A 17104-nucleotide genomic window follows, 5' to 3' on the forward strand; every position below is an offset into this window, starting at 1 on the left:
CTGGAAGAGTAAATTGCCATTCTAATAAATCTTCTAGAAATTATTTTCTCAAAGTCGTTTTTATCCTTTTTTCTTTAGGCTTCTTGTGGATTTTTAAAAAATCTTAATACAGTACTGATTATTGGAGGTAAATTCTCTCAATATTTGGAGTTGGAACAGCACATGAAGGATCCAGTTCATACTGTTAGCTGAAATCTGTTGTCATGACTCCAGTCTTTTGCATGTTGCAGTTCATACGAACAGAGAGTGTGAAGTCCCATTGATTTTAATGAAAGTACTCATGAATGAAGCAGAGCAGTACGTCATAGATGTTTGCAGATGTGTTTTCATTTTCATGCTCTGCGGACAATAGATGTATTTGCACACCAGAAGGACATCTGAAATGGGTTTATAAGGAAACCAGATTTACACATGTATCTTTAACATAATTTAAAACAGTTGCAGGAAAGCTCTTTTTATGATTACCCAAGAATACCAGCATAGAGAAATAATTCTTCGGACTATGCCAATTTCCAGTTTGTTTTCAAACTCACTATGATCCAGGCCTCTTTACTGCTAGTTTCTTTGTGTTTTTTAAATATAGCCCCAGTATGTTCCTTTAAGGTGTATTGGTGGTATTACAAGATATCATTGAAGGAGGGAAAAGGAAAATAAGCACTGACAGTGTTCCTCAGTGTTTTTGCACACAACACTTTTCATGACATGAGTAATATATGTCATGCTGTGTTTAGATGCTTAAAATTGTCACTCAGTCAAATCTCTGAGGAAAACACTGTGAATTATAAACCATGATGCTTCATTCATTGTGCATGATTACAGTGGGCCTTCAAGTGGCCCCTCAGTCTGTCCCCTGCAGCAATCTGGATTTTTGTGCCTCCTTTAAATTCCCTAGGTTTTGTTGATCTGTGAAGATGTAAAACCTACTGGAGGAGGGACTGTGGCCTAATTTGAAACTTCAGTATGTTTGAATTGGTTATTTATGGTCCTTTCAACAACAGCAAAAAGCAATTGCGTGTTGTCATTCCACAGAGGGAGATCAGTGGCAAAAGCACCCTAAGCGAAGGTCACATATGTTCATTGATTTCTGAGAGGTCTTCTTTCTAGGTCCGTGCTTTATTAATATTTGAGTCAGAAAACCATGCAAAATCTTGATGCAACAACAAATTTTTCAAACCACAGAGTATCTAAGTAAAGGGTAAGAGCAAGTGGAGTAGTTAAATGGCTCCTTGGCCTCTCCATTTTTTTCACAGTGTAGTTTTAAATTTTAGCTGCAAGTGGGCAATGACATTTACAGCTGTAAGATGTACCAAGGGTGTTTTAGAAGGGATGGCATACTGTAACTAAGGAAACAGATTATGAAATTATATCTTACAGCTACTTGCCAACAAAAAGAAAAGGAAAAAAAAAACTTCCTAATAGTTCTCAGGCTCGAAATATGAACACCTTTTCAAGAGAACCAATTAAAAGTCAGATGGATGGTCAGTAGTTGTGACCGAATGTTTCTTCAGTTACAAAGGATAGTGAGCCTAGCTTTTGGAAAGTTAATGCTAAACAATGTTACTGTTTTATGGTCAAATACAATTTTAAATTAGATTGGCAATTACAATGGTAATTAAAATTTTAACAATTAACCCTTAGAGGAACTGCTTTGAACAGTCAACTATGGTATAAGGTGAAACAATATGGTGTTCTTGTTGATGTAGTATTCATATTTATCTAGAGAGATCGGTAAATATTGCATATATTGCATATGTTTTTGTCTTTGTATATGGGAGAAGGTTTTTCATCATGTCTTATATCATAAGTTGTTTTATTTAATTATATTGCAGTATTCACATACCTTGTTTTGCTTGTTTAAAGATTTCTAAAATTTCTTTTATTGAATAAGGTGATGCCGTTAAAATCTGATATAGTCAGTCAAATTACTGTACAAGGTTCTCGTATCTACAGTCTGGACACTGTCTTCCATATGCCATTAAAATACTTACTCTTTAAAGTATGAGTTGAAAAACCAAGGAAAATTAGTTGGCTTTTTAGCATTAGTATAGGAAGCCTTTCCATTAAAGGATTTGTAATGGCAGAAGATACAATATTTACCTGCTACACTGCATAAAATTCAACCTAAATATCTCATACTTTTTAAGGACGAAATGAGTATGAATCTTCCATTTCCTTTTTGACTGTTTTCTCTTCAGAAGAAGCTGGCATTGATTTTATTTCTGCAATAGAAAGGAAAATTGGACTAGTGGATAGCAGCACAGCAATTGTTCTTGTTTTAATGCCCTTATGGGCAGCAGCAACCACTACCCATCTTTCTATAGTAGTGAAAATACAAGTCCTAAATTAATTAAGTATTTTTGAGCTTTCCATTAAACACATGTTTATTAATTAAAATATTAGTAAGAAAAATGGCTGACCTTTTTTACTTCTATAAAATTCCATACTGAAATGAGTTGATTGTGCTTCAAGTCTGACATAGTAATAGCAGCATGGAGAGCCATAATTATGAGATGCTGCTCTAATGTAATAGTGTGGTATAATCAAAATTAGACTTTGATTTACTATTTCAAAATTAAATTAACTGGTGCAAAACATTAGAGGGGTTATAATGTGTAGCAGTAAGTATATGTAGACAGATTCTTAGTTCCAGCATATCATTACAGATCCCAGAAATAGTTAGGGACAAAATGAAGTAATTAATGCTCATAAAATATTAATGTATTTCTGGGAATCTTCTGTTTAAAACAACAAAAAAAAAATCTTAGAATGTGGCTGTATATTTGCAGTATTTACAGAACATACCAGTGCTTTACAGTCATACCAGTGCTTTGTGCTCATGTTTCTATTTGTTCTTCCCCATATGCTGAGTTTTTTAAAATAATCATGTTCCTAGATTCAGCACCCTTACAACCAGTACAGCAGTAGGTATCCAGGATACAGAGAATGAGAAAGAAACTAAGAAAGTTGTTTATTTGTGTCAGCAGCCATCTGTTAAAACAAAAACCTTCCACTTCGTAGAATTTTCTACAGCACACACCAGTTATATTTTGGAACCTATCTAGTATTATATAATAAAGAAAACAGACTTACCAAATTTGTGTGTTAACATTGAAATATAACATAGCAGAAGAGGTAAAGAGCAAGGCAGCACTTGATAGATGGTGGATACATATATAACCAAAACAGTATGTGTACATGAAAGAGATTGAATCTCAAAGCAAATGAATCTTGGCTCTACATCTACAACTGCAGATACTTAAAAAATATTTTCACAAAAATTTTATCAATCCCTGAATTTAACATTTGATATTTAGTTCCCTGAATAGTTAATAGGTGTTCCAATTGAGGTAGATCAAAATTTTTAAAAATATTTTAAAGATTGCTTATTCATCCCTCTGTAAAAATATTCAGATTCAAAGCAGCTTTTTTTTAAAAAAAAAAAAAAGAACCAGCACTAGGTGGGGGAGAGAATTCATTTTGAGGAGCTTAAAGTCGTTTAATGGGAATTAGAGCGAAATATATCAGAAAGCAAGTTATCTTCTATTTGCTGGTTACAGCATTCCTGTCACCTTCCTTTGTAGCCTCTGGTAGAAATGGCCTTCAGACACTAGACACTGGCAAGTGTCAAAATAAAAATGCCTTTCAAGAATACAAGAAAATAATTGTCTGCTGTAGTAATCTGATAAAGGTGGGGTTTGGCTCCAATACAGCTTTGCATGGACATCCATGGCTTTTCATATTGTATACTGTGTTCCTCCCTACATTGCTCTTTAATATTTTTACAAGAGTAGTTATGGTTAAATGTTTGCTAGAATGTTGTGCAATATTGTGTTACTGCCTTGCCTTTCTTACGTACTGTGAAACAAATGAAAGGCAAGAAAGGGCTAAAGAATTCATGCTTTTGATCCCTCTGTTACAGCAGAATTGCAGTGCATGTTTATGTACCAGGGATACCAGAAAGTGTTGGTATGAAGAGTTCATAAAGAGAAAGGAATCCTAAGGTTTTGTTCTTTCATTCAAATCCACACAAACATTTTAAAAGATATAATTTTATAGTAGAAGTTTATGACAGTGGATCCAAAGGCCTGTCTGAAGACAATCTAGTGCATTGTCAAATAGCTCCTGACAAGGAGAGGTCTATAGTCACCTTAAACCCACAATAACAGGGCGGATACTTCTCCTGCTTGCTCTTTATGTGAGCAGCTGGGCACAAGAGCTGTAAGTGTTCTGCTCTCTCCCTTCTCTCCAGCCCTGTCTTCCTCCTCAGCTGACTACATATAATGTGACTCTGTTTCTGCTGGCCACCTTCCCATCAGTCCACCTTAAAAAATGTTGAGGGAGTCCTGCTTTAGAAATTTCTCTCAATTTTTTTTTCACCCTGGACAGATCCATTAAAAAAATGCCTATGATTATAGCTACTGCGTCGTAGTTACCAAAATAAGTCAGGTCAGCTGTGAAAGTGAAGGATTTGCTAAGCGGAAAAAAAATTATAAGAAAAACAAGTAACAAAAGTAGTCTGTGTCATGTGCATCTCTTCTTTCCAAAACCAGAACTGACAATGTAAAGTTGCATGTAGCATATTGGATGGAGAGGGCTAGGTCTTCTACAGCTTCCTAAATTTAACTTCTTATTACTTTAAAAGGTACCTACCAGGGGCAGTGGACAGGAGGGATGAGACATGGATATGGTGTACGTCAGAGTGTACCCTATGGCATGGCCACTGTGATCCGTTCACCTCTCCGAACATCTCTGGCGTCACTTCGAAGTGAGCAGAGCAATGGCACTGTTCTGCATGACGTCACTTCAGACAGTCCAGCTGGAACAAGAGGAGGATTTGTGCTCAATTTTCACAGTGATCCAGAAGCCATGGGCATTAAGAAAAAAGGAGGCTTATTCAGAAGAGGATCCCTTCTTGGTAGTATAAAACTTAGAAAATCGGAGTCTAGGTCATCGATATCTAGCAAACGGAGCTCTGTCAGGAGTGATGCTGCTATGAGCAGAATTAGTTCTAGTGACGCCAACTCTACAATTAGTTTTGGAGACGGTGACTGTGATTATAGCCCTCTGGAAGACCACGTTGATGCTACCACTACAGAAGCCTATATGGGTGAATGGAAGAATGACAAGCGCAGTGGTTTTGGTATCAGTGAGCGTTCAAATGGTATGAAATACGAAGGAGAGTGGCTGAATAACAGGAGGCATGGGTATGGATGTACCATGTTTCCAGATGGCACCAAAGAAGAGGGAAAGTATAAAAATAACATTTTGGTCCGTGGAATAAGAAAGCAACTTATACCAATACGAAACACAAAAACTAGAGAAAAGGTGGATAGAGCAATAGAGGGTGCACAACGAGCAGCTGCCATGGCAAGAACCAAAGTGGAAATTGCAACCTCAAGGTAAGTTATCAAATGTAGGGTTGTAGACCTCTGCGTTAGTGAGCACTTGCTCAGCTTTTAGTTTCACATGTGTAGCTCCATTGTCTTTAGTGGCATTACACATGTAAAACTTAGAACTTAAACTCATTTAAGTGAAGAGTTTGTGTATGTTCCATAATATACTGTGAAAGTAAATTTCCATTCTTGATACATTTCTGCTTTGTCTGGAAAGGTGCCGCATTATGCCTTTAAACCTGTTTGGAAAATAAAACTGGTGAGGAAATAAGTGAATGATTTGGGGGTAAAGTTTGAATATTTTTGAATATATGAGGTAAAGTTTGAATATTTTTCTGTAAGCATGCTCCAGTTATGCTTATTGTATTGCTGATTTATTGGTAGCATCTGAAACTCACTGAAGTTGCCCATTCGACAGTGGGCATCTTAAGATGCATCTGTTTATCTGAGAAACTGGTATGAACAGCATAAGAATAATGGTCAAGGATGTTGTGCTTAGAGACTGTTGATTTGGTTGCCAGGGCAGTATCTGACAAAAGAGTTCTCTGTGAGGACTCTTCCATTTTGGCATGCTTTTCCTCAATTCATATGATCATACGACCACCACGTCAGGTGGAGGTGGTGGTCTTCTCCCTGTGCCTTTGCCAAGTGTTTGAGATGGGAGAAGCGTATGGGTATTGGTAGTGGAGAAAAACGTCATTTTCACTTTGAACTCCTAACCAGCAACCAAGCAAAGTTGTTTGAAATGGAATTGTTGCAAATTAAATCAGTATAGACAATTTTAATAGGTTTTATTGTTAAGTTTGAGTGCTCTTTAAAAGCTATTTAATTTTAATTGCCTTCCAATAAGTTTCTGTGGTGGTTTCTCTTTTGATGGCTTTAGTTTGTTTCCTCAGGCAGGCTTCTCTTAAAATATGCTTTGATTAAAAAAAAGAGTCCAGAAATGTGTGTGAAAGAAAATCTTCATGCTATTTTAGAAAGAGGATGTCACGTTACTCTTAGAGCTGAACAACTGATTCCTAATTTAGTGTGGTCACTAGCGTGTCCTCAGTGACTACCCTTTTCCTGACAGTGATAAGGAATACAGAAAATACCAAAAACTGCATAAGTGGGAGAGCTTAAATATATAAATGCTCATAGCAAAAAGTAGTTGAGACACTAACATGAAGAGTGTAGCACGCTGGTAAAGGACCTTTCTGAGAACTGGTCACGTAAGTAACTGGAGGGTAGTATATACTTGGTTACTTCTATAAATATATGTAAGGCATTATATGACAGCATACCATATTAGTAACACAGATCAGTAATACCTAACTTTAAGAAAGTACTGGATCCCATTCATGTTCTGTCAGTACATAATAAGCCCTAGTTCTGAATAAAATGGAGCAGTGGGATGTATGGAAAGGGGGAGTCACCATTTGGAGTCTACATAAAGCTATTAAAAAGCTGTAGTCTGAGACCATTACATTCCAAGGCACAGTGTATGCGCTTCCTCTTCAAGAAGTGTCTCTGAAGTGTTTTGTTTGCTTTTCCTTCCCTTTGATTTTTAGGTGGAGGACAGAGTTCAAATTGCTTCTTTTGGAACAATTCATCAAAACAATGTTTATTTCATGAAAATACATTTTTGAAAGTGCAGCAAAAGGAATCAGTTGTAGTGCAGCTGTGACCAGGGGCGATCTCTCCCTTTGGTTTCTCCGCTAAAAATCTCTCTGAAACACTCCTATGACTGCAAGTATAGACAGCAAGATTGCAGATTCAGGTTTTCTCTCTTTTAGTAGCCACTGCACCAACTGTACTGGCATTGATTCAAAGGCCAAGAGACCTGATACCAAGTCAGGCAACGTCAGGCATGAAGATAATATTAACTTCACTTGTGAGTGCATGTTACTCCTGTAGTAAGAATGACAGGAGTCTTCCTGTCTCTCAGGTTTTCAGAGTTGCTTTGAGTATCAACCAGTGGGAGCAAGACCATGGCACTGTGTGAGCTAAGGAACTGTCGTACTGGCAGGGTCAGTATCTGAGAGCCAGGTCATCTGGAATAGATTCTAGAGCAGCATTGAGTAAAAAACTTCCGTTTCAAATAGTTGTTAAAATCTAGGCTGACCGGATTGGTATGGTTTCATGATGAAAGTACTTCTGTCTCACTGAAACTTGATGACCAGTATTGGTTTGTGACCGTTATTTTTTAGCAAACTGATATATTAATAATATGATAATTCTTTAGACAGTAGCATTCTTGCAGTGTCGTCTTACATGAATATGAGGATGGTGGTCTTGTCTGTTTCCCAACGATTACTACTGCACAAAAAAGTCTAGAAGTGCCTTCTATAATTTCTCTAATGTGTAATACAAACGTGATTCTGCCCATATGGCATAACCTCACTGCACAGTGGCCTTCTGTGTCTCAGACTGGACAGATGTCACCAGCACTGTTTGCTTCCTGTAGATTTCCATTCCACTGGTTGAAGAACTCACTAGGTAGACCTTTTCTGCCCAAAAGCCATCAAACCAAAGATATAGAAATCCTTACTCTCATCGGGATACCTTCCTTTTCAATGCAGCTTGGAGTTACATGCTGTTCTTCCTGCATTGTTTGTTCCTAAAATGTTTGTTCAGCCAGATGGAAACAGATCATACTCTCTTCATATCTCCCTGCTGGTCATGACAGGTTTGGCTGGTAGCTTGACCTGTGACAGATGTCCGCACAGTCTTCAATGAGACCAGCCACTGTTTTGCTTTATATTCCTGATGTCTTTTTGTGTCTAAAAGTCCTCTTTAGTAATCTGTGTCATCTTCTGCTGTCTAAAATGGCAGTTTTGTATACACAGAAAAATATAAAAATTGGGATGAATAGTGGTTCTCTGAACCTGAATTTATGTTGGCTCTCCTGACTTATCTTATGGGTTTTTGAGGCATTTGTACTGTGGTGTTTTGGAAATGATAGCAGCATTTCTCAAAAGATAGCAGATTGCAACATTGTGTGATGTATAAAAAGCTGCTGTATCAGAGAAATAATTACTAGTTTCTGCTACACAGATGTGTATTCAAAACAGTTTATAAACTAGCAATGAATTAAAACGCTTTTAAAATTGCAGTGCTGCTTAATAGATTTGACTGTGTATTAGAGTTTTACTAACATGTATTTAAGGAAAAGTATTTCAGCATAAATATAAAAATCCCAGAATTTGAGAAACTTCAAAAGTATGTTCAGTACTTTCCCTTTTCAAAACTTTATAAGGTGCCTTTTTAAAAATATCATTATTATAGGGAGTAACTAATTCAAATTCATCTTTAACTCGTGCTAAAAGCAGTCAGGTTTATGTGTCTTATATGGGATCCTCCTGTCTAAAAGGAGAAGCTGCTTTCCAGAAATGTTTGATTCTTTTCTACACATGTGAAGGGCTTTAAATGCCGGAAGATGTACGTTTGGAAGACCCTGTTGGAAGATACTAAAAAGCCCCAAATGTTGACTCAACCCAGAGTCAAGTGGGAACTCACTTTGAGGATATCCCATAATTTTCACTGTAGGGATTTTGAACTTCCCTTTTCATCACTCTCATACGTCTCATTTGAAGGAGATAACCCTCTGCAGTTCAGTATAAACTGGAATTACGTTAGAGCACTCTTCCCTAGTATGAAAATTACTTAAGTTCTCATTCTACTGTATTATATTAACTTTGCCTTCATCAATACTTATGATGGCATGAAACTGTAATGTTTCTGGACTTCATTTTCAGAGTTTGAACATAAACTTACTTTGCAATAGTCAGTGTCACTGGTTGCTTTTAAAATACATCAGTCCTGTAAATAAACATGAAGCACTGGAGGCAGAAGGAATGATGTTTGTTTACTAACAACCCTTCATGTTCCATATTCTTTCAGAAAAGTCAGTTTTATGGGTTCAGAATTGAGTGTTCAGAGCCAGGCCTTTTTTTTCTTTTTTTTTTTCTTTTTTCCTTCCTTCAGATATTTTCTAGCTAATTCTCCCCTTAAAAGATCTTCTTCTTTAAGTGTTGAGTCTCTGAAGAAAAGCAAACTTTGCAGGACACAGAGGGACATGATAAAAGTACAGTAAGGGTAAGAAATATGAACCAGAAGATAGTGTATGAAGGAAAAGGGAGAAAGAAGTCAAAAGAAAAAATACTTCCTTGTTGATATTTTCCTTACATTTCATTGATCTTTCAGGTCATAAAACAAGCAGGTTAAAGAATTTAAACTTCTATTTTATTCTCTTTTTCACAGAAGCTAAATACTTCTAATTACTTTAAAGTTTTGAGTGAATTTTAAGTGAAGTGTATGTATTGTCATAATATGCCATGAGAACTTGAGACCACCTTAAAAGCAGTATTGTAATGGGCTCTCATTACATGAGCACCTGAGATTTGGTGAAGCATAATGGTTCCTTTGTGTTAGGTACTGCACAAACAAATTATGCTGTCTGGAGACCTTGCAGTCTGGGAAAATGGCAGTGCCCAACAGATGAAAAGAAGCTGGCAAAAGACTGGATCTGAGAACAAGATAACAGTAAAATCAATATCTTGCTACTAATAATATGGAGCAGTTCCTCCTTGTTAATTAGCTGTCTGTGCTCAGACAGCAGTGACTACCAAGCCTCTAGTCGGGAAGACCTTTTAAGTGGAGCACTGAAGGGGGATTAACTGGCATCTTCTGCAGCAATTTCTTTTTCAGAGCAGCTTTTTTAGATAGCTCAGTTTTATTTTTAACATGTTTATGTCCAAGTCCACAGATGCTACAGCTAAATTTCAGCTTTTATTTTTTAATAGAAACTACTGAAACTCTGGCTGTGTTCCTGTCTCACAAGCAGGCTGCTTCATTCTGTGCGGCTGGGAAGGAGTCTTGAATTGTTAGAAGTGGATGCAGGAGGAAGGTGCACCAGGATTGACTTGGTAGTGGAGACCCAGAATAACAATTTTGTTTGGGAGTGAACTCACCTTCACAACCTGGGCTTTCTTGGGTCCCTGCTATTCCTAGCAGTCATCATGGTCTGGACCCAGTAGCTGGCTTGTGTAATGTTCAGCGCTGAGGATGCTTCAGAGAACTCCAGTTTACCCTGAGTCGTGGCCTGCTGCTGCCCCAGCCTGGGCTTGGGTGCCTAGTGTTGGCTTCAGGTCGCTGGGCAGCACCTCCAGCTCACTTGTCCACCCCAGCGCAGCCATGTCCACAGTACAGCAGTTACGTAAGAACCCACTGCTTTTATTTCTCTTAACCTTGCTTCAGAGTAAGCTTCAGTATGCTGTGCTGCATGATGGGGTTATATGAAGCATGCAAGTCTCAAGGAGGATTCTTAAATGGTTTATTAGCCAGCCCCTTTGTTGACTTCATTTCCTTGCGTGACCAGTGTGCTCAGCTTGACCTGAACAAACTGTGATTTCTAGGGAGAGCTGAAATTATATGCATGTGACAGTACAGTTTGTGTCCATGCTAGAAGGCAGCTGCCAATCATTCCAAACAGCACTGAATTATGTGTGTCACACACAGCTTTCCATGATGGATTTAGCTGACTCTAGCACTCTTACTTTACTCAAGAAACTAAACTGGACACTTGCAAGACTGGTGCCTCACACGCCTTGGAGATGCTTTACTTATTATAGCTGAAATATGAACATTATGTTTAGGAATAGGATCCAACAAATACCAAAGGTAAGACTGCTTGCTTCAGTACAAAAAGCTGCCTGAAGTTCAAAACGAAATCACTTTTAATCATTTTGCTACATAGTTTGTTTGAAGATAACAAATGAAATGCTGTGGTGAAGCTTAAAATAGGTCTTGAGCTACTATAGATAGTAATTTTAAAGTTAATTCTTCATTCATTAGAGAAAACCGTATGTTCTTTGAATCCTGTCGGCGTTATACCACTAACTTCAGTGGGGCACATTTTTACTCAGATTTCACAAACAACTTGTTGGTAAAAGAGTATAATCTTGGACTGTTCCTCAGTTATTTGCTGGGGAATGAATAATACATCTGTTTGAAATATACAAATAATATAAACATCACAGATTTTTTTTTTACTTTCTTAATATTTAATGCACCAAGATTATCTGGCTGAAAATATGCAAAATTAGTCTTGTACCATCCCTCAGCTTGAACTTTTAAAAAACCTCAAGTATTAAATTTTTTATTACCTATATCCAAATATACGTATCTACAGACATAAGCTTGAACAGGGATTTTGGTTTTTTTTAAAGTGGTTCTGGTGTGTATCTAGTCTTACCTTCTGTGTTTGTATTAGACACAGAATTGTTACATGAGAATTGCTTTTCTAAATTGTTTAAAATCAGGAGATTGCTAGTACAATACTGAAAATGTTCAGTGCTTTCAGAACATAAATGAAACAATGCTGCACCACTGCTTCTAAAATAACCTTTTTAAAAAGCCTTTTTCTACTGTGCAAACATTCTTGAAATGTTTCTTTATTCAGATGGTAAGGATTTTTTTTCCCAATTTCCAGAACACTTAATTCTGGAGCAGAGAGGATTTTTGCAGTGGTAGCCCAGCAGATGTATGTGACAACATTAAGGCTTTTTTTAAATTATACTGGGGTATACAAAGAGGCTAATATTTTTTTGTAGCCACAGAAGGTGCTCTGTTATGCAGATTCTCCCCTTAGTTTTTACACAGCATGTCAGTTTTGATCTGTATTACAACAATTGTTCAAAAGCTAAGCTGCAAATAGCATCCATCTCTACTGACTTACAGGAGAGTTTGTGTGATGGAAATAAATACCCATTAAAAAAAAAATCTGGATCGTTTGTACTGGTTAGTCATGTACAAACTGTAAAGTAATTAGGTTTGTTATTGATTGCTATAAAAATATTCTCAAAACCAAAAAAATATTTTGTATTTCTGCTGTATCCAGTACAACTGCATACATATGTCCAGTAATACTAGTTGGAGCTTGAATAATTTTCTTGATATTTTGCTTAAAGACTAAATCAACTCATATAGAACATTCCCAGTTTATTTCTTCAGAGATAGGAAAACTTGCCGTCATCCAACTGTAACATTGTCAATCAGTATTCTACAGAGTAGGATGCTTCTCTCTGAAAAACTACAGCAGAAAAATACTCATTAAAGTGATTAATTTATGCCCCCTACATTGATCTAATTCTATGTTTCCCAAATAATAATTGATTCATTTTCTCAAAACTGAGGTAGTTCAATGAGTAGTGCTCTTTGTTTGGATACTAATGGATCAGTGATACATATTATGACTTCTCTTCATGTTTCTGGTGATTAATACATTTTTCTGCTTTATGTATTTAACAGATGTCAGTACATACTTGCGTACACTGACTTGCATTCTTTTGCCTACCTTACTGTGATCTTCCTCTTTCAGTACTCTGTGCTTTGTTTTCTGCTTTTTCGTTCTTTTGAAGTTCTTTGCTCTCATTTTTTGCAGAGGCAGAGGCACAGTCTCTTTGTGCCTAGTGTCCAGGAATAAATTTGTCCACACAAGTTTGCCTCCCTCAAGCCCATGTAAGTGTTCAACATCTGAAACAACCTTTTGATTATTCCTGGAGTCCTCTCAAGATTTAGTATTCCCAGATCTGCTGAGTGGAGGTAGTCTCCCAAGAGCTCATTCCCAAGGTCACCCTAAAGCCACTTCTAAATAAAGTTAGCGTTGTTCTGCTTTGCAAATCATTCTTACTCTTAAATTGAACTTCATTCGCCAATAAGAGTGACCAGTGAGTTTTGTGCAGCCCTTCACTGCAGTTGTCCCTCAGACTTCTCTGACACTGACATTCACAAATTCAGTCACTTAGCTGTTCACAGCTTTTCCTCTGGATTTATGAATGGCATGGGTTCTCAGCCATGAGCCCTGTGGGTATCCAGTGGTAAACCGCAGTTGGGAGAACCAGTCTTTTAGTCTGTCCTGTTATATTCTGTTTCTGAATTAATTTTTTATTCTATTAAGCATTTCTGCTCTCTTTTTTTCTTTTTTTTTTTTAATCTTTATTTCCAGAGTTTTCAGTGAGGAATGCTATACCTTGGTCCTACTACATTAAAAGTAGGGATTGATGAAAATGGTGGTACTACTGTTTTGCATTTAAAAGCCAGAAATCTCCTCCTAGTATCTGACTGAATTGAAATCTGTTAAATGTGAATTCTCAGCTATCTTGTTCTAGGAGAAGAAGAAAGGTAGCTACATCTCTTTTCTCTTACCACTCTGAATCTGGTGGGTAAGGCTTGTTTAGCTACCTTACTGCTATAATGTAGCATCTCCACTTCACGCTTGCTTCAGATGTTACTGGCATACATAAGGAGAGGTCGTTTTGCTGCTGCTTTAGCTTTCCTTTCTGGCTTTGGGGTGAATCATTTCAAAGATATTTCTTCTCTGAATTTTTAGACTGCTTCATAAATAAGGGCATTGGATCATGTCACTCTTAGTTTTGCAGAACAGTTTAAAATCCAGACGTGGAAACAAGCAAGACTCCAAGGAAACTCACTGTTGAAGTGGTCTGTTGGCAGATGGAGGCATGCATCACAGCCCTGGTTTGTTCTTATCTGGAGCTAGGATTATATACCTGTTGCTGGTTAAAAACTTGACTTCCATAGGGAAAAGAAAGAAGACCAAGAAATTTTGGTGATCACTAAATTGAAGTGAATTCATAGGATCTGGCTCTGTGTGTGTTCAGCCCAAGTTCACTTTCTAAGCTCCTTCACTTGCAGGAATTTGTGATGTCAGTTGTATAAGCATCTTAGGAGTATCCTAAAAACGAACAGTATAATGCCGAGCACTAAGATACAAAATGTATTTCAGGAAAAATAAGGGAACCATCCCTGTAGGTGCTTAAAAGACATGTAGATGTGGTACTTAGGGTCTTGGTTTAGTGGTGGACTTGGCAGTGGTGGATTAACTGCTGGAGCTAATGGTCTTACAGGTCTTTTGACACCTAAACAACTCTGTGGTTCTATAACCAAAAGTTAAGAGTATAACCCAACAGGTGCCGGTTGTCAGAATGCTTTGTGAAGATGCAGTCATGAGCCACCTTAAGCATATGGGTGTCTTTTCCATATGTCAGGAGTCCTGCCTTTACCTTAACACATCTTGACCAAGGGCTTATTTTCAGTTTTGCTAAAATTCCAATGATTTTTCATGTTTTAAGTATTTCTAAATGTATTAACATTCATAATATCATTTTCTGCTTCAGCGAAGAGTTCAATTTTGGAAATTGCAGATTAGCAACAAAGGTGGGAATGGCATTTATAATTTCCATAAAAATCAACAGAACAGATAAGTTGGTGACATTTTCTGATATTCAGAAATGTTTCATTTGTACAGATCTGTTGAAGTATTAGTCAGTGGTTTCTGGTGAAGAGGCTTTCTCTCTCTTCCAGTGGTGGCTAGATTCCTTGTGCAAAACTTAATTCATTTTGGGAGGTTTAACATTGCCCAGCATTCACAATTTCTTAATGGTTCAGCATACAGGTATTAATACTATTCTTTATTCTCAGTGGATAATGAATTATGAGGAAAAAAATCATAATGATGTGTTACAATCCCAAGCAGTGTTTGATAGTCTGTGCCATATCGGTAAAGAGTGTAGTTTTATTTCCTAATGCAGAGTTTATACCTGATCCAGAAATTTATTTTAAGACAGCAATGGGACAGATAAAAATTAGTGTATATTTTGTACACTCAAAATTTAGGCTGCCTGCAAAAGATCTAGTTAAATTGCTCATAATTGAACTTCATACAACTACTTGTTGTCAAGAAAAGATGCTGAGCATTTTCACCTCCAAGTCTGTATCTGTGTCTGTGACATGCACAGGTACAATGCATTTCTGATGGAAAAATTGTTGATGGAGCTCTGAGGATGAACCTTTTTCAGCAGAAGGATTAAAGTACATAGAATTTAGCTTTGAGCTTTGCTGGGTTGGTAAACAATGAATTCAGAGAGCAATTAGTCAAAATTATGGTTCTGAATAAATTCATCAAGGAGTTTGTGCTAAATTTGATGTTTTCTTCGAATTTTAGTTGATCGGAATACTCTTTAAATGGGTTTTAACAGTTCACTCATTAGTTCCATCTTTGTGATGTAATAGATACTTGGTTTGAATTCACCTGCTCCTTACACTTATGATTAGACCATTATAGAAGTGGTCATGAGTCTGTATAGCAGTTAAGTTCTGAGTTAACTGCTGAGACATGACATGCTGCATAACATGATGAATTTTGGCTGCAGACCGTCGTGGTGAATGAGCAGTATAAAAAAGCTGGTGTCTCTTTCCGGAAGGTACTACAGATAGGTACACCATCAGAGGTCTCACACACTTCTTTGCACACCTAGATTTTTGCTGTTTCCAGCAAGGATGAAGCCAGATTGGAATCCTTTCAGTATAAAATACTATTAAATTTTGAACCATTGTTAAAAGTCCTCAGAAATGTTGAATTGTGCCCTGATATTTGAGTAGGGGTTGCACAAGACTTGGGTCTGTGAAATGTGTGAGATCATTTCCTCATAGCAAAAGTTCTCCCATTTATTTGCTATTTCACAACATATTTAATCAGCTGTTTGTAACAATGAAGGCATTTTTGGTTGATGGTTCAAAGAACATACTGACTGTGTCTTCATAGGTCATGCTGAGAAAACGCAGCTTAAGCTATCTTCAGAAACCCTGCCTGCTTGGTCAAGGTCCCTGAAAATTTAAGAAATGCTGTTCTGCTTTTAGTGTATCTAATGTGATACTTAAAAAGATACTTTTCTTTGAAAAAGATAAATAATTTGCCTGCAATTTGCTGGTACCTGAAAATGTGTTTTTGAGCAGATGTATAACCTAGCATTGCTTAATGCATTCAAGAAAATAGTTCTGGTTTTGTATAGAAATTCACTTTGCAGAATTAGGGTGACAGTTCCCTCTTGGATTTTCTGCTTTTATATGCTCACTCTTAAAACCATTTCCTATCATCTGTCTGACTCTGAAACCATTTATTGTCTTTTCATTAGTAAAGCTAATTCACACCTTTGAATCCTTTTCTCTGTTCTTTGACACTGACTTGTCTCATTTTGCAAGTAAAAGTTTCAAGGGAGTCAGAAATCGAGCCTGCCGAGGTGCAAGTCAGCTGAGGAAACATTTTGTACACAACTTTGACACTTCCATCTTTTAATAAATGAAACCTTAAGGTAGATTGAGACCTTTTAACATTAAGTCCAGTGTAGTATGTTTCAGATTACACTAAGGAGTGGTTTAACTCATCTTTTTAAAAGAATATTTACTATATATAGAAACACTTTTGTTGTCCTTTGGTGGTCCTATTCCCATACATTCAGTTTAAATATGCTTTGTTCCTCTCAAGATTAATATGAAATAGAATGCAAGGGGAAATGAATAGCAAAGTTCTATTCTGTTATCCCAAATAACATGCATTGTAAACCCACATTTTCTTTGTTTTCATAGTGAGATTTTTCTGTGGAAGGTTTTATATATGACTTCAAGAATTTATTACTTAATATAATAAGCATTTAACATTAATGTAGCAACAGTATAGTAAAAAGGAGCTGAGAGAACAAATTAAAATCTTGAATTTTAGAGCTATTACAAAATTCTGTTAGTATCCCTTTATGGTCTCTACTCTCATTTTTGAAAAAAATACTCTTTCAGAAAAAGCAGAAGTTGCTTCAGGCTTCCCAGGTAGCATAAACTATGTGCCACTCAGAAACTGCCTACACAATTAAATTTCTATT

At 36.8% G+C, this 17104-nt stretch overlaps 1 protein-coding gene across 4 annotated transcripts in view; it reads left to right on the top strand.

Moving 5' to 3' along the window:
* Positions 1-4608: 4608 nt before the first annotated feature.
* Positions 4609-17104, top strand: part of JPH1 (junctophilin 1) — a 76681-nt gene continuing 64185 nt past the window's right edge. For all 4 annotated transcript variants that reach the window (XM_017731211.1, XM_008631364.2, XM_017731212.1 and 1 more), the window contains exon 1: positions 4609-5399. In XM_017731211.1, coding sequence (XP_017586700.1) covers positions 4672-5399 — 728 coding nt within the window. In that variant the 5' untranslated portion in view covers positions 4609-4671. The remainder of the gene's footprint in view (positions 5400-17104) is intronic.

The sequence above is a fragment of the Corvus brachyrhynchos genome, unplaced genomic scaffold (genome assembly GCF_000691975.1).
Source record: "Corvus brachyrhynchos isolate BGI_N302 unplaced genomic scaffold, ASM69197v1 scaffold633, whole genome shotgun sequence".
NCBI lineage: Eukaryota > Metazoa > Chordata > Aves > Passeriformes > Corvidae > Corvus > Corvus brachyrhynchos.